This window comes from Antennarius striatus, chromosome 2, assembly GCF_040054535.1.
Source record: "Antennarius striatus isolate MH-2024 chromosome 2, ASM4005453v1, whole genome shotgun sequence".
Lineage (NCBI taxonomy): Eukaryota > Metazoa > Chordata > Actinopteri > Lophiiformes > Antennariidae > Antennarius > Antennarius striatus.
In genome coordinates this window covers 17,045,426-17,064,031 of record NC_090777.1, presented here as the reverse complement: position 1 = coordinate 17,064,031, position 18,606 = coordinate 17,045,426, and the positions used below count along the sequence as shown (strand labels likewise).

Here is an 18,606-nt window from a genome sequence, read left to right as displayed (position 1 = left end):
AGCTGCACTGCTCACTAAGCGGGATGCTTGACAGCCAAATGTGGGACTTACAGGATGATATTAGGATGCTGGGTGGGAACTGAAACAGACTTTGCCTTCTCTGTAATTGAGCAATTAGAGTCAGGACTGTCAAAATATTTTAGTGAGTAGATACAAGTTGATTAGATTGCAAATTGATTTACCAGATTAGTTACTGGTTGTATTAGCCATTATCATACAGAAATCGGGACTCTTCTGTATTTCTGTGCTTGTGTAATGACAACAAAGTATAGCTGATGTAAAACTGCCCCAGGGCGTGATTTTGGAAAGTATGCTGGTACTTTGTAACAAATACATAGCCGTGTCTGCACTTAGATATGCATCAACCAGTGATTCCTAAACAGTGCAGTAACAATTACTTTATAAGGCGGTTGATCTTGTCCTCCCGAATTGACTAATATGACTTCATTATGTTAACAGCTTGAATAGTACCGATTTAACTGCTTGACATCTCTGCATGTCACTCCTCCTCCAGTGCACTTTGAGGTCAGCTGCAGGGCTGTTAGCGGGTCCTACCATTCAATTGTTTGCCCTTAGACAAGGCCTTGATGAATTAGTGCTGTGGCTGATTAGCCTCCTTTTACGACATCTTGACTCTGACCTGGGTGATGGGTGATCTTTGTGGTGGCCCTTGCACTGTTCCAGATCCCCTTTCAAGATTGGCATCTTGCCACAGTGCTTTTTGTCCAGCAGCTGACAAAATGCACAAAAACAAGTCTCACCTGCAACTTGTTTGGTTGCACGCTCTCCAAACCTCTCTTTGCACTCATTGATTCATTGATGATGTTGCTCAGCAAGGTCAATTTACGCTCAACCGTTTCTTGCAGGAAAGGCCCCAGCACTCCTTTCCAGTTGCGATCAAGTCTTTGCAATTACTCTTGGTTTTTAACTTTTGGCCACATGATCTTTCTGCTTTTCTGGATGTTTGCGTCAGCTCTCTGCCTGTGTGACTCTCAGGGAGACAGCAGGAGCATCATTCTCTGGAACTGCCTCCATCTCCTGTCCTACATTCACTGACCTTGCCCTCTCAGCATTGCTGGGCCCCATAGCACTGTGGTTTGTCACCTGGCTTTGGGTCTCACCTGTTTTACCTTCCGAAGCAGTATGGTCATGATGGTAGGAGGTCCTTCCACACTTCATTCTCCCTTGATGGAGGTGACTTCATGCAGTTCTTTGCATGAAGTTACCTTCTGCCATGTTGAGGTTTGCTGTAGGACCCAAATGCGCAGACGTCAGGTAGAAGGGAAAAAGATTTATTTAACAACGAATGTGATGCGATGATGAACCAGATGATCAGGCTGAGCAGGTGAATCGGCAGGAGATGAGAAGGTAGGCAGGCGGCTGGAATGGTAATAGTCAAACAGGCAGCAGACCGGAACTGGAACACGGAGAGAACAGAGTTATCAAAAAGTCAAGGTGCGAGTTCAAGAGAGCCAAGGTGTAGATACAAACAAACTGGCGATGAATGGTGGAAAGCTGGTCCTCATGAAGGTCTAGAGATTGGAGATTAGTCACAGGTGTGCTGCTGCCAGCAACAGCCACACCCAGGTAGGTGGAAACTATGAGGGACTCAGAAGAGGGAGAGAGAGAGAAGCAACTGCTAATCCTGACATTCCACCTGCCTTTCTGCCTTTCCACCTACAATTTCTGGAGGGGTCTTTTGGGACCTTATTGTTGTTCATTCCAAATAGCAGTTGATTTCAAATTAATAGGTCACAGGTAAAATGTGGGTAAATCATCAGTCGTTTCCTGCTCACTCCTTTCACGCTGATATTAATTTTGTAATCTCATAAAACAACTACTGTATCTCTGCTTCCAAGAATATGATTTGCACAGAAAAGCCCTGTGTAAAAATGGCTTCACTGTCTTGCCTTGAACAGGCTGCATGAAAGGGAAGAGGGATAAAGCTGTACTGTATTCTTTATTTAGTATGTATGCTTGTCAACAGAAATAACTGGCATCAAATCCCTGGCCTTGCGTAACTGTTCTTTGAATCAGACGCTTGACCTCTACTATTCAGGGAAACAGAGTTTCAGCGAAATTACTATTATTTCATCTATTTACTGATACAACAGACACGGAATACTGAGGAGTAGAATTAATACAGAGATTTTCCACCAGCTGGTAAATGACACTTTCTTCCTGCTGGATTGGGAGGATTCAGCATCTCCGTCAAAAAAGACGCGAAACAAACCTGCATGTTGTCATTGGCAAAATGGATGACAAAAGCAGTAGTACTGAAAAAAGTAAACAAACTATAGCTTGAGGCCAGATACTGGGTAGTTTAGGGAGTCTTCGTTGCTGATAGTGCACTGAGTTTCACACCAGAAAAACCATTGTCATATTACATGGGAAATATTTTTCTGTAGTGTTTTGTGTATAAGTAATGTAGCCACAAGAGGGCAAAAGCCAGTGTCTTATTGTGCCGGTCCAAAGCCTGGATAAATACAGAGGCAAACCCTCGCACAAAAATGATAAAATTCTGATTTGTTGTGGACTAGTAAAAAAGTCAAAGATGATAAACATTTGCCACTTTTTTTGGGGGGGGGGGGGGGGGGGTTAGGGTTAGGGACAAACTGGGCAGCAGCAGGGACGGAAATGAAATAAATTTAATATTGCTTAATTTATAAATTATTAAAAAATGAATATAATATAATGTAGCCGCAAGAGGGCAGAAGCCAGTGTCTTATTGTGCCGGTCCCAAGCCCAGATAATTACAGAGGGTTGTATCAGGAAGGACATCCAACGTAAAAGTTTTGCCAAATCAAACATGTGAATCAAATCTATGACTTCCATACCGGATCGGTCGAGGCCCAGGTTAACTACGACTGCCATCGGTGCTGTTCACCTACAGGGTGCCGGTGGAAATTGGACTACTGTTGGTCGAGGAAGGAGAGGAGGAAAGTGTGTTTGTAGGAAGGGAGAGAATAGGAATGCCAAGAGTGTAGGACTGAGAGTAGGGACGTCAAATGTTGGAACTATGACAAGAAAAGGTAGAGAGTTGGTTGACATGATGCAGAGGAGGAAGGTAGACATACTGTGTGTCCAGGCGACCAGGTGGAAAGGTAGCAAGGTTAGAAGTTTAGGGGAGGGTTCAAGTTGTTCTATCATGGTGTAGATAGGAGGAGAAATGGAGTAGGAGTTATCTTGACGGAGTTTGTTAGGAATGTCCTGGAGGTAAAAAGAGTGTCAGATAAAGTGATGAGTCTGAAGCTAGAAATCGAAGGTGTGATGTTCAATGTTGTTAGTAGGTAAGCTCCACAGGTATGATGTGAGCTGGAGGAGATGGAGAAATTCTGGTTGGACCTAGAAGTGAGAGAGTTGTCATTGGTGCAGACTTCAATGGACATGTTGATGCAGGAAACAGAGGTAATGAGGAGGTGATGGGCAGGTTTGGTATCCAGGAGAGGAATGCATAAGGACAGATGGTGGTTGACTTTGCAAAAAGCATGGAAATGGCTATAGTGAATACTTTCTTCCAGAAGAGGCAGATATATAGAGTGACCTATAATAGTGGAGGTAGGAGCACACAGGTAGACTACATCTTGTGTAGACGGTGTAATCTGAAGGAGATCAGTGACTGCAAGGTAGTGGTAGACACGAGTTTAGCCAAACAGCATAGTATGGTGGTGTGTTGGATGATTCTGGTGGTGAGGAAGAGGGCGAAGGCAGTGCAGAGGACGATGATGGAAGCTGAAAAAAGGAAAAGTGTTGCATCATTAGGAAGGAGTTAAGACAGGCTCTGGGTGATCAGGAGGTGCTTGCAGATGACTGGACAACTACAGCTAATGTGATCAGGGAGACAGGTAGGAGAGTACTTGGTGTTTCATCTGGAAGGAAAGTAGATAAAGAGACTCGGTGGTAGACTGAGGAGGTACAGGAGTGTATACAGAGAAAGGTTAGCTAAGAAGTGGGACACTGAGAGGACTGAGAAGAGTAGACAGGAGTACAAGAAGATGCACCTCTAGGAGAGGTGGCAAAAGAGTTTCTGACTGGATTATTCAACGGGATCTTAGATAGTGAGACGATACCTAAGGAATGGAGGAGAAGTGTGCTGGTGCCCATTTTTAAGAACAAGGGAGATGAGCAGAGTTGTTGCAACTACAGAGAAATAAAGCTGATGAGCCATACAATGAAGTTATGGGAAAGAACAGTAGAAACGAGACTAAGGGCAGAAGTGAACATTTGCGAGTAGCAGTATGGTTTCATGCCAAAAAAAATTACCACAGATGCAGTATTTGCTTTGAGGATGTTAATAGAAAAGTACAGAGAAGTCCAGAGGGAGCTGCATTGTGTTTTTGTAGATCTGGATAAAGCGTATGACAGGGTGCCCAGAGAGGAACTGTGGTATTGTATGAGGAAGTTTGGAGTGGCAGAGAAGTATGTTAGAGCGGTGCAGGACATGTATGAAGACTGTAAGACAGTGGTGAGGTGTGCTGTAGGTGTGACAGAGGAGTTCAAGGTGGAGGTGGGACTGCATCAGGGATCAGCTCTGAGCCCCTTCTTGTTCGCTATGGTGATGGACAGGCTGACAGACGAGGTTAGACAGGAATCTCCATGGACTATGATTTTGCAGATTACTTTGTGATCTGTAGTGAGAGCAGAGAACAGGTGGAGGAGAAGCTAGAGAGGTGGAGGTTTGTCCTGGAAAGGAGAGGAATGAAGGTTAGCCGCAGTAAGACAGAGTACATGTGTGTGAATGAGAGGAACCCAAGTGGAAGAGTGAGGTTACAGGGAGAAGAGATCAAGAAGGTGGAGGATTTTAAGTACTTAGGCTCAACTGTCCAGAGCAATGGAGAGTGTGGAAAAGAGGTGAAGAAGAATGTACAGGCAGGATGGAATGAGTGGAGAAAAGTGCCAGGTGTGATGTGTGATAGAAGAGTTTCAGCTAAAATGAAAGGAAAGGTGTACAAAACTGTGGTGAGACCAGCGATGTTGTTTGGTCTAGAGACAGTGTCACTGAAGAAAAGACAGGAGACAGAGCTGGAGGTAGCAGAGATGAAGATGCTGAGGTTCTCTTTGGGAGTGTCCAGGATGGATAGGATCAGGAATGAGTACATCACAGGGACAGCACATGTTAGAGGTTTTGGAGATAAAGTCAGAGAGGCCAGACTGTGATGGTTTGGACATGTCCAGAGGAGAGATAGTGAATATATTGGTAGAAGGATACTGAGTTTTGAACTGCCAGGCAGGAGGCCTAGAGGAAGACCAAAGAGGAGGTTTATGAATGTAGTGAAAGAGGACATGAAGGTAGTTGGTGTGAGAGAAGAGGATGCAGAAGACAGGGTTAGATGGAGGCAACTGATTCGCTGTGGCGATCCCTGAAGGGAAAAGCTGAAAGGAGAAGAGTTTGTAAATCTTTTCTTCATGCACCATTAGTCACAGAGTATATTTCTGTGAAGTTAAGTATTAAATATAAAAAATGGTTGTAGTTATTATTTGATAGATAGATGGATGGATGGATGGATGGATGGATGGATGGATGGATGGATGGATGGATGGATGGATGGATGGATGGATGGATGGATGGATGGATGGATGGATGGATGGATAGATAGATAGATAGATAGATAGATAGATAGATAGATAGATAGATAGATAGATAGATAGATAGATAGATAGATAGATAGATAGATAGATAGATAGATAGATAGATAGATAGATAGATAGATAGATAGATAGATAGATAGATAGATAGATAGATAGATACTTTAATGATCCCAAGGGAAATTCAGGTGACATTTGGTGGTTGAATTCAGCTGTTAGACTGAAGTCAGCTGTTACTGAACTCCTGTGGTGCTCTGTAGTCACCCATGCGACGCCCGTACGCCACCACAGACACACAGGGATTTGGTACAATATGGTGCTTCATCAGGTGCAATAGATGGAGCACCTACACACTTAAACTGCTGCATTGTCCATAAATTTTTGCTGTTCAGACACTTTACAATTTACACTTTATATATCTCGCATTCTTAACTTTTCTCTGTTCTCTTTTCTTATTTATCTTACATTTTTTACTTTTTTTTCTTGTTTCTTAACTTATCTATCTTATTTATCGATCGGGCTTACTGGGACCTTCAGAGACGCATTTCGTAATGTCATATGTGAAAACGTGTGTCAGCATGACAAATAAAGACTCTGATTCTGATTCTCTGATTTAATGTTTTTTTGTTATTTGTGTTGATCTGAATCATCAGTTTGACTGTCATATAATAACACTGTTGAAGGCTTGTTTATTTTAGCCCCCTTTTTAGATATTGCATACTAATATGATATGTGAATTCCAGTTTATTTTTAACTTAATCAAATATAGATACAAAAGAAGTTAAACTGTTTATGTATTTTGCACCTTTTGAAAAAAATGTGAGGATTTTTTATTAAATGTGTCATTTAACATCTTATTTGATTCTGTGTGCTATCAAATATTTCAGTTAAAATAAAGTTGCACTGACACACTAATGTCTCCCTGTTTGGTTTCAAAGGGGAGACAAAGCATTAATGTTTCATTTGCTGGAAGTGATTAACTTTATCGGGGAGCAGGTGGCCATTCCTGTGTCTGCTGCCTGTAGCCTTTTAATCTTTAATAAAGCAGGGAGACAATGGAGAAAAGGGCTTATTATGAATGACATACAGTAAGATAATGTTGACTATTCCTTCTGCAGGTCCTTTGGAGGTGGGCATATCCTCAAAACTAGTTCGATTCACAAGGCGGTAGAGAAAAAACTGATAAATATTCACTTCTAAATGCACCATTATTAGATTCCAGTGAAAAATTGAATGCATGTACAAATATACCCCATAAGTCTGGAGTGGCAGAGAAGTATGTTAGAGTGGTGCAGGACATGTATGAGGACTGTAAGACAAAGGTGAGGTGTGCTGTAGGTGTGACAGAGGAGTTCAAGGTGGAGGTGGGACTGCATCAGGGATCAGCTCTGAGCCCCTTCTTGTTCGCTATGGTGATGGACAGACTGACAGACGAGGTTAGACAGGAATCTCCATGGACTATGATGTTTGCAGATGACATTGTGATCTGTGGTGAGAGCAGGGAACAGGTGGATGAGAAACTAGAGAGGTGGAGGTTTGTCCTGGAAAGGAGAGAAATGAAGGTTAGCCGCAGTAAGACAGAGTACATGTGTGTGAATGAGAGGGACCCAAGTGGAAGAGTGAGGTTACAGGGGGAAGAGATTAAGAAAGTGGAGGATTTTAAGTACTTATGGTAAACAATCCAGAGCAATGGAGAGTGTGGAAAAGAGGTGAAGAAGCGTGTACAGGCAGGATGAAATGGGTGGAGAAAAGTGTCAGGTGTGATGTGTGATAGAAGAGTTTCAGCTAAAATGAAAGGAAAGGTGTACAAAACTGTGGTGAGACCAGCGATGTTGTTTGGTCTAGAGACAGTGTCACTGAGGAAAAGACAGGAGACAGAGCTGGAGGTAGCAGAGATGAAGATGCTGAGGTTCCCTTTGGGAGTGACCAGGATGGACAGGATCAGGAATGAGTACATCACAGGGACAGTACATGTTAGAGGTTTTGGAGATAAAGTCAGAGAGGCCAGACTGAGATGGTTTGGACACGTCCAGAGGAGAGATAGTGAATATATTGGTAGAAGGATACTGAGTTTTGAACTGCCAGGCAGGAGGCCTAGAGGAAGACCAAATAGAAGTTTTATGGATGTAGTGAAAGAGGACATGAAGGTAGTCGGTGTGAGAGAAGAGGATGCAGAAGACAGGGTTAGATGGAGGCAACTGATTCGCTGTGGCGATCCCTGAAGGGAAAAGCTGAAAGGAGAATGTAAGTCTTTTCTTCATGCACCATTAGTCACAGAGTATATTTCTGTGAAGTTAAGTATTAAATATTAAAAAAATGGTTGTAGTTATTATTTGGTGGTTGAGTTCAGCTGTCAGACTGACAGGGTTACATAGAGGCAACTGATTCGCTGTGGCGACCCCTGAAGGGAAAAGCCGAAAGGAAAAGAAGAACATGTTCTGCTTAATTTTATCAATTGTTTTGGCTAAGTTTAAAAATGTATTTGTTCACAGGAGGGATGTCTTGCTGTGCTTCTATGATAAAGGTTTTCTTTGCCTTGCTAATATTGTTTCTCTCCTCAACTGCTTTTTTTGTCAAAATAATGAGTTCCTTCCTTTTGTCTGTGAGCCCGTGGCATGAGTACACAGAGAGAAAAGGAGGAAGAGCTGCAGCATTTCATTGAACTCTGTTTTCATAGGCTTAGTCGGATTCCATGTGTGTTTATTCAGTCAAACACAAAACCCAGAACCTTACAGCAATATCTCCTCGAGACAGCCGAGCAGAGGACCTCTGACTCCAGTAAGTTCACATGGACTCGCTCAGTCTGCCCCCCGACATTCTCTGCAGATGGTACAATCCATTTAAATAGGTGCTTGTCATCTCACAGTGCTCTGTGTCCTTTCAACAGTCAGCTGCAGGGAGCACATTTCACAGGGGCAGTGCTGGCTCATTGACACACATACACACTCAGAGACACACACACACACACACACACACACACACACACACACACACACGGTTGCACAGTGAAACACACACACACACACACACACACACACACACACACACACACACACACACACACACACACACACACACACACACACACACACACACACACACACACACACACACACACATACCATCTCCACGGCGTACCCTCCTCCCAGCAGATACACATTTCTCCTGCCGGATGCCTTTCTAAAGAAAAAGACAAACTGCTCTGAGGATTTAACTTGACTTTCTCCTAAAGGAGCGTGAACAGACAGAGAAGGGAAACAAAAGGGATTTATTTGGGGACACCTTCCTCCACAAGACATGGTCAACTTGCCAGCATGACACCTTGTCTGGATTCTCCTCTTCCCCTCAGGCAAAAATCCTGAAGATGATGGATGACAACAAGCAGTTGGCCCAACGTATTGATGGGGCCATCCAGTCTGCCAGCCAAGAGGTGACCAACCTGAGGTCGGAGCTGAGCGCCACCAGCCGCAGACTGGCCGAGCTGGGGGCCACCGATTCCGCCAGCATGCTGGAGACCCAGCAGCACAACCACAATGGTAGGGATGCTGCCTGGGGAGTGGGATAAGGCTGGGAAGTTACAAACATGTGGAGGGATGAATGTACTCTGACGCAGTTGTGTGTCCAAGTTGTGTATTTGTGTGTGCCTGTGATGGATGATGTCCAAAAGTGAATGTCCATGGAAATAAGTGCAGTGAGTTGAAGAAAAGAGGTGAGGAGTTTCTCCTGGCTTGACTCTACTCTTAGTTCTCCCACAAATCCCCTCTCTTGTTGAATAATTAACCTCCTGAACTTTTAAGATGGGGGTAGTGCTGCACTCTAGTCAGGGCAGAATGGGTAAAGTTACAACCTCTTTTTCACTGTCTGGCACTCCTCTGCCGGTTCATACGGTTCTCCTTTAACTGGGCAATGGATATGTGTCTCTTGAGGAAGAAGCAAAAGGGGGCTGGTTTTAGGGGTTGCTGTGGGTTACTGTTACTAAGAGCTATTTGAATGGCTGCCCAGTCTATAGAATGCTGTCCTCTGCATGTGTGTGTGTGTGTGTGTCTGTGTGTGTGTGTGAGAGAGAGACAGAGAGAACTGCAGCTGCTCCTTTTGCCTTTTTTCCCAACTTTTTTTTGTACCATTTTAACATACAGCTAGCTTACAGCTCAGCTTTTCAGTTTTCAGTTGTACATGCACTCTAGAATTAGCAGCTGCATTATCATGTGTTCCCATGGGTTGTCATGTCCTTTAAGCGTCTGGAACACACACGCTTACACTCTTGCAGTTTCCATAGCAGTCAGCTGGTAGAGCACACTGAGCTGTCTGCAGGAGACGTCCCATCACAGCTTTAGCAGCACTGAAACCACATATCAGGATCAGGATCAGTTAAAGGTCTCCTGGATTTCCTTTCTCATGTTCACCAGGAAAAACTCTCAGCTTCATTTCCCTTTATGTTGACAGATAAATGCTTGCTCCTCAGTTGACCACTGTGGTCATTTTCATGGGGCAAATGTGACTGTGTTTTCCACCTGGTGACAGTTATATTTTGCATTGCATGAGATGGGCTTTCAGTGGACTAGATGAATCATTTTGTTTTTCACTTATTTCTTTCCACTGTTTGTGTGTGTGTGTGTGTGTGTGTGTGTGTGTGTGTGTGTTTATGACTTGTGGTGTCCCTTAATGCTTGCACTCCTGCTGTTTCCATAGCAGTGTGTGCGCTGATATGAGTGATGACAAGCATTCCTCTGGGAGGGTTTTAGCAGTGATGTCATTGTCCGTTGAAGCTGTTTCTCTGCTCAGCTGAAAAGATGTTACATTTGTGCCTTTTCAGTTTCAGTGTCATTCATAAGTCTCATATAAATACACATTAACACAGAGTAATAACTTTTCAAAGGTCTGTTCTTCATGTTCCCAGCATATCAGAATAGACATGCTGTCAGATGAAGTGTAATTTTTTTTCAGATCTCTAGAGATGGACACAGACAAAACTGTTGGCATGTGCAACATCATAAATAAAATTCATGTCCTTTTGGATACTAAAGATTCATGGCTGCTCTTTCCTGCCTTTATTTGTATCATCCCACTGTCATTGTCTCTCTGTCAATAAGTCTTTTTTTGCTTCACACTCATCTCACACCGTCTTTTCTCAAACTCCCTCCTCTCAGCGTAGTTGCTCTTTACAAGCCTTGGGTGTATAATCGAAAGGGCTGGGGATAGGGGGATCAGGTAATTTATCACCAGTGGCTGTGTTGGGAAGGGATGTGTGTGGTAAGGGTTGCTGGTTCACTGCACAGCCGGCCGAGTGTGAGTCCTGAGGGAGGCTGTGTTCGAGGTGCTGCCCAGTACTTCATCACCAGCAGCACAAACCTGGATAGTGTGCTAGCTTGCTTTAATTGCATTTCCACTTCCTGGGGATATGCACTTGCACATTACTTTCATTCAAAAATCTATGAAGAAATGGGACAACCTCATTTGTTAACTTTTGTGGAGGTTTTTGGAGAAGTATTCTTGCAGTTGATAAATGTACACACACACAGTCCAGCTTTCACTCGTCTCAAACGATCCTGCATATTGGTTGCGTGGTGAACCCGCAGGAGGATGCTCACATGGTGCTTAACAAGCTTCTCATTGGACCACATTTAATTTTTTTTCAGTGCACTGGGGGTTACTTATAAAATTATATTTTGAGCAGCTATAAAACTGAGTCAGAACTGCGGCCCCAATTAATGCTGTTCAGTTAATGTTTGTTCATTGGAGTGAACATCAAATCCTGCTCTTAGAAATTTGCATTTTTCTGTTTTACACTATATCCATTAAAACGAATGACTTTGATATTAATAAAAACATCTGATCACAAACACTTTCTCTTATATATACAGTATATGATCTGCTCTGATGAGAGGCTGAAAATGAATGGACGGACAATCTTCTTCTTCATTTCTACACCAGCCAACTTTGGTCGAGTGTCACGTTCTTATAAGAATGTGACATTTGTATACGACTTATCCCCATGGTTCAAAGTAGAAGAAAGCTGAGGACCATCTAGGGGAGGAGAATTTCCTTTTTTCTCTCAAAGCTGATAAAGATGGTCCTGAAAATGAGGTCAGGACTACTGAAGGATCAAATGAGCAAGAGCATAAGAATAAACAATTATTTTCTCCCTCAGGTAGTCTGAAAATGTTTTATTTTCAAATTTCAGAAATGTGTGCCAAGCTAACAAACCCTTTTTTGTCAGAAAAGCCTCCGGACATTTTGGATCATTAGAAAGCAAAAACGTTTTTTTTTTTGTGCCCATTAAAATTAACTTGTTGCCAAATGTAGGAGCCTTTAAAATCATCCATCTTTTTCCGCTTATTCTGAGTCGGATCGCAGGTTCTCTGCTGCTTTTATCCGCTGTAGCGGGTCATGGGGAGCTGGAACCTATCCTAGCTGGCTTAGGGCATGAGGCGGGGGAAACTCCAGTTGCGACGCCAGTGTACCGTGGAGCCACAGAAAGACAGACAAACATGTGCGTACACACTCACTCCTATGGGCAATTTGGACCGGCTAATTAACCTGAAGCGCGTATTTTGGAGGTGGGAGGAAGCCGGAGAACCAGGAGAGAACCCACGCAGACATGGGGAGAACATGCAAACTCCACACAGAGCGGGAACCCAAAACCACCTTCTGTGCAGCAGCAGTGCTACCCACTGCGCCACCGTGCTGCCACATTTAAAATCAGTGTGAAATTTTAAAGGGACACACTAGATTAATCAATGATCAGTATTGGAAGTTACAGGTCAAGAGTGGTTGGTCAGTCACTTACTGACTTTTTGATTACATCATAGCCTGAACACACACATTTTCATCTGAAGCCAACTAGAATAAAGTCCACAGGATATCACGGTTATTTGTCTTGAACAGATTTTATTTTTGTCATCACTGAAGATACAAAGAGTTAGCTCCAGAGAGATGCGATTTTGAAGATCAACTACAACTTGAGTTCATTATATCTTTTAACATTTTACGATTACTCTTTATTTTCTCCATTATGAATAAAAGAAATTTATGCACATGAAAATACCACTGAGACTAGGGATTGTGTGTCGACTTTCTTAGAAATAGATTTATGTTTTTTAATATTTTTATTTTATATTAAACTGGATTAAGATAATCAGGTACTGTACTTATTTCAACTCTTCATGGGAAAATCATTGAAATACTTGTAATTAAATAATTCAACCTTGAAGTGTTATTGGATGACACCAAACTTTATTTCTTTTGTAACATTTTCCAGAGTTTTCTATGTCAAGTGGAAAATCAAAAAATCAAACATTGTCACTTGCCTGATAAAGGGTTAAAAGTGAAGAGGGAGGTGAGAGTCTGCTTAATTCAGATTGATGAGGTAATGCGATAATAATTCATCAGTATTGGAAATTATGCTTGTCATTGTCCCTTAAGTGATTTAAACTTTCTGCTTACAATTAGAATTCTTAGTAGGACTTGCTGTTACTATCCCATGATGTCATGATGACCAGCTAATTCATGCAGTTATTGATGTTCTCTGGGGAGGGGGGGGGGGTTGGTTGGAAGATTGGGGGGGAGATCGCCTGTTGCCGCCAGGATGACCCATCAGTTGTGTGCTCCAAATTCATTGGGTGTTTTGTCCTTTAAGTTCAAGACACCCTCAATCCGAGGCTGGCCCAATACGGATTGATCAGACCTGCCCGTGTGTTGCACAGTCCCCAATTGCCTCAGCATCAGCCAGTAACTGCATCTTGCAGTGACACTGCAAGTTGATGTCTTCCGTTGAACCTGTACTCTGATGCCAACTTCCTTTTGAAGCCTTGTGGTGGAACTGGCTACCAAGCCGCTGCAGCCCACCTCCACTGGACACATCTTTACAATCGACCCTTGCTTGTTTGCTTGAGCTGCTCAGTTTTTTTCTTTAATATGCCTCATTGATAATCTCCTCCCATGGGACCGTCAGCTCGACATGTCAGATGGATTTGGAGCAGCTCGCATTTCCGAATCCCGGGCTGCATCCATTGGACTTGATCCAGGAGGAGATGGGATGGTCCACTGCTTCTCTACTTCCCAAATGAATGTTGGTATGTGGTTGTATGGGCTTTCAGGGGAATGGTGTTGGTGGTTACCCTCTTGCTTTCAAGAACAGACTGATGTGATAATGTGATAACAATTCATGAGTATTGGACATTATGCTTCTCACTGTCCTTTAAAGTGATTCAAATTTTTGGCTCATAGTTATCTTTGCCTGTAACTCCTAGTATCAGTATTAACAGATGTAAACCATATCATCACAATCATACTGATCAATGGCTGAAACTATTAGTGGAATGCCAGGTCCTTACCAAAATGAATTCACTGAGGCGTTTCCCCATTTGTATTAGAACTTTACAACTTTATGTTGCCCATTTGTTTTGCTGTGATCCTTTATATTTGGTTCGTCCGCATTGCTGATAAAACATTTATCCAAGTACACTTACTGGGAGAAAAGCCAAATTAAATCTGGTCTGACTGCTCAAACTGCTGTCACTTGAGAATCAGAATCATTTTGGCCAAATATGAAAGTGTCCCAAACCAGAACTGAAAAGATCAGACTCCATGTGATTTCAGACTGCATTGCATTTGTATCTGCCAGTCGTCAAGATGTTGTAAATATATGCCTTGTCTATGCAACTATTAGAACCAGACAGGTGAAGAGCTGCTATAAAAATTCAAGTGTCCCTTTGTATTGCCGTTTTATAGAAGACTAATGCGACATGACACAGTAGATTCATTAACACTGAGAAGAGCTTTGACATTTGCATCACTCCACTGTGCATCATGCACATGTGAAAACACTGACACATGTAACATGCCCTCCCTTGTCCAAATATGAAGCTCCAACGTACAAAGACAAAAGAGAAAGTGTATTGAAATATTATCCTCAAGCATCATTCCTATAATGAATTTTTCAAAAATTTCAAATACATTTTCAAATCATTATATAATATATAATAATTCAAAAATGGCATATAATCACACTATTCTGTATACAATCTATCAGGATGCACTCATGCAATGTTATATTTTACTCTAACAAATACAATGTGTCATGTAGCAAAGAGCAATCCTTGAGACAACAGCTAATTCAGCCGTAAAACAACCCGTCCATGACACTGATCATGACTTACAATCAAAATTATTTGTAAAAATGGCTTGCTTCAGTAGTGAGAGTAAAATACAATTTATTACTTTCATCCATTGTACCAATGGATAAAAATAATCAATTGCAGTCTTTTTGCAGTCCCATGATTCAATACAACAATGCTTAATTCTCTGCTAGAATGTTTCTATAGACAGTATTTTGGAAATTATATAAGAATTGCAAATTATCTGTCCTTCGAGGCACAGCAGGGTACACAAGACTAAAAATTGATTTGTAGCCTAAATGGAAGACTTGTATAATGTGGATCTTAGAATTTAAGTTGTATATAATCATAACAGCAGTAAAGATAATTACAGTATAAATGGATGGAAAATGAACCAACCTCATTCAGCGTTGTATAAAAAATATATATATTCAAGACAGCATTTTGACTCATAACATTTCTTGCAACTGTTTTTGCATTATTAAGTCTTTGAGTGAAAATGGTTTCCACCATTCTTTTATTCTTAAGTTGCGGCCCTGTCAAACCTAAGAGTAGTCATCCCAGAGTGTCCCCACAGCAATGGTGTTGTCATCAATTGTATCTCCTGCTGTTTTTTTTTGTCTGTATAGACAATGTGTGGAAATCCTGACACGCCATTACCTCTGTACTTTTCATGCTGCCTATCATTGAATTGATGAAGAGCGATGGGTGTTAAGCTGCTGTCAGTCAGAGAGGCATCTGGAGTGGGCTGTCAGCTGAGTGTCTGAAAAACAAAGGCAAAAAACACAGGAAAGCAGCAATGGAGTAATGAAGTCTTGGAAGCCTGTTGTGAATCACCTCAAGCTGTGAAAATGACCTCAAATCTCAGTAATAATTTTAGGCAATGGAGATGGCTTTTGAATTCCTATCTCTATGGTATTAAGAAACTTAATGACTTGTGTGATGCTAAATGGCAGGCTTTCACAGGTTTCATGTCTATAGTATGCTTTATGGACATTTATTTGATGAAGTTATTGAAAGCCGAAAGGAAAAGAAGATCTAATAAATAGCTCAAAAAAGCAGTCCTCCCATGAAAAAAAAATACTGTAGAAAACCCCACCACTGCCTTTTGCAAACTTCAATTTTGCTACTGACTCAGAAGTTTGAAAATAATCCCCACACACCAGAGGTTGTGGAATGACCCATGTAATTGTAATTAATAGGGCTGACACCTGAACATGTGGTGAAGGTAGTAATTACCTGCCTATAAACCATGGTAATGATGAGTGATGATGTTTGCAACCATATGATTAAGGTTAATTTACATGTAATCATCAACTGAGTGGAGGAACCCTATGAATTACACTGACAGAGTATGCAATTAAAATACTATATAAGATGTACTATTTTGAGTCTGCATTTGACATAGCTATCACACACACACACACACACACACACACAGACACACACACACACACACACACACACACACACACACACACACACACTGCTAACTATACATTTTTCTTCTATACCTGAATAGATAATTTGGTGACCTTGCTTACATTCGCGTAGGTCAGGTCTGAAGTGTGTATTTGCTGTTTTGTGTTGGTCACAGTGTGCATTAATGAGTTTGAGCGGCTCTTGGGTATGTAAATGAGTGTTGCCCTCTGTCCTTCAGTCTGCCTTTCCTGAAAACTAGTGCAAACAGCTTTCTCAGACACAGCAGCAGATGGCATGAGCGAGTGTGTTCACAGTTTGTGACATTCAATGTATTCAGAGGCCATGAAGTGCAAATGCTAAGCTGTGTTTAAACTGTGACAAAGAGTGAATAGATGAAAAGAACTGAGGATACTTAGCTGCATGAAGGTGACAGTCCAGTGTAATGGATAGTGCATTGTGGGTATACGCTCTTCTCTCTCTGGATAGTACAGTGGTTAAGTCAACTGACTTGAATACAGGAGGTTGTGGGTTTGAATCCCGGTCGGAACAAACACTATCCAGTCAACTTACACAAATGTAGAAAAGGGCGTGGTCTGGAATGCAGGAGGGCGTGGTTTCGAACCTCAGACATGGCGGACACTATCCAGTGAGGGTCCTTTAGTGAGGGTCCTGTTAGCCCAGTGTTCCAACATCCGTAACCGAAAACTGCTGTCACAACTAGAGATCGATGAAATACTACAACAATGCTACGGCAAGGGGGAGCCAGGACGCCAGGTCAGCGGGGGGATATCACCCCCCCCCCCCCCCCACAATCCGAGATTGGGTACCAAGCCCCAAGAGACATACACAGCCTCAATACAAGAGCTGCTTACCTGAGAAGGAAGATCGTGACCCAAATGGAAACCTGGAGCCTCCGACAAATACCGAAGCTAAGTTGTCAAATACCTTCAGAAGATCTGCTAGAAGATGTGAATGCTGTGATAAGAACCATCCCCACAGGGAACATAACTGAGGCCAACAAGTTGATCCACAGTACAGCAACAGTAATCCTCGAGATGCTGGGATATAAAATCAACACAGGGCATAAGAAACAATACCCTCCATGGAAGAGACGGTTAGAGGCCAAGATAAAGGTGACACGGAGAGAAGTCAGCCAGCTAGCCGAGCTACAGAAGGGGAACATGGTGAATAAAGGGGTACCCAGGAAATACAGCAAGCTCTCCATACCTGAAGCACTCAAAACTGCCAAACAGAGACTAACAGCTCTGGCTACCCGACTGAAGAGATACACCAAGGAGATTGAGGCCAGGAGAATAAACAAGACTTTCTCCACTCAACCAGGAAAGGTGTACTGTTAGTGGCAGGGAAATAGCATCCGGCCAGACCCACCAAGAGCTGAGGTGGAGAAATACTGGAAGGGCATATGGGAAAGAGAAGCATCACACAACACCGATGTTCAGTGGCTAGTGGACCTGAGGACTGACCACAGCTGCCTCCCAGAACAAGAACCAGTAACCATCTCAATGACAGACATCCAAGAAAGAGTGTCAAAGATGAAGAGTTGGTCAACACCGGGCCCGGATATGATCCATACATACTGGCTAAAGAAGCTGACAGCAATCCATGATCGTCTAGCAGCACAGATGAACCAGCTGCTAAGGGATGGGATGCACCCAGAATGGTTGACTGAAGGCAGGACAGTCCTGATCATGAAAACAGAAGGGATCTAATCCATCCAAATAACTAATAAGCTGTCTCTGTACAACATGGAAGCTCCTGTCAGGCATCATGGCGGCTAAGATGAGTAGGCACATGGATCAACATATAAGTGGGGCACAGAAAGGAGTTGGTAGTAACACCAGGGGAGCCAAGCACCAGCTACTGGTGGACAGAGCAGTACACAGAGACTGTAAGAATAGGCAGACCAATTTGTGCACCGCCTGGATAGATTACCAGAAAGCCTACGATTCAATGCCACACACGTGGATACTGGAATGTCTGGAACTGTATAAGATCAACAGGACACTAAGAGCCTTCATCAAGAACTCAATGGGGAAGTGGAAGACAACCCTGGAGACTAACTCCAAGCCAGTTGGCCAGGTTAACATCAAGTGCGGCATATACCAAGAGGATGTACTATCACCACTGCTGTTCTGCATACGCCTGAACCCCCTCAGTCACATCATCACAAAGAGTGGCTACGGATACCGATTCTGAAGTGGGACAACAATCAGTCATCTCCTCTACATGGACAACATCAAGCTGTATGCCAGGAATGAGTGACAAATTGACTCACTGACCCACACCACCAGGATCTACAGCGACGACATAGGTATGTCATTCAGATTAGACAAATGTGGTCGGATGGTATCAAGAAGAGGCAAGATGATCAGAACTGAAGGGGTTGACTTACCAGGGGGCAGGATAGAAGACATCAAGGACAGCTACAAATACCTTGGAATCCCACAGGCTAATGAGGAGG

At 42.7% G+C, this 18,606-nt stretch overlaps 1 protein-coding gene across 1 annotated transcript in view; it reads left to right on the top strand.

Moving 5' to 3' along the window:
* kazna (kazrin, periplakin interacting protein a) overlaps positions 1–18,606 on the top strand; it is a 180,277-nt gene that overhangs the window by 49,656 nt on the left and 112,015 nt on the right. The window contains exon 4 of the mRNA XM_068306210.1: positions 8,936–9,122. Within this exon, the coding sequence (XP_068162311.1) occupies positions 8,936–9,122 (187 nt within the window). The remainder of the gene's footprint in view (positions 1–8,935; positions 9,123–18,606) is intronic.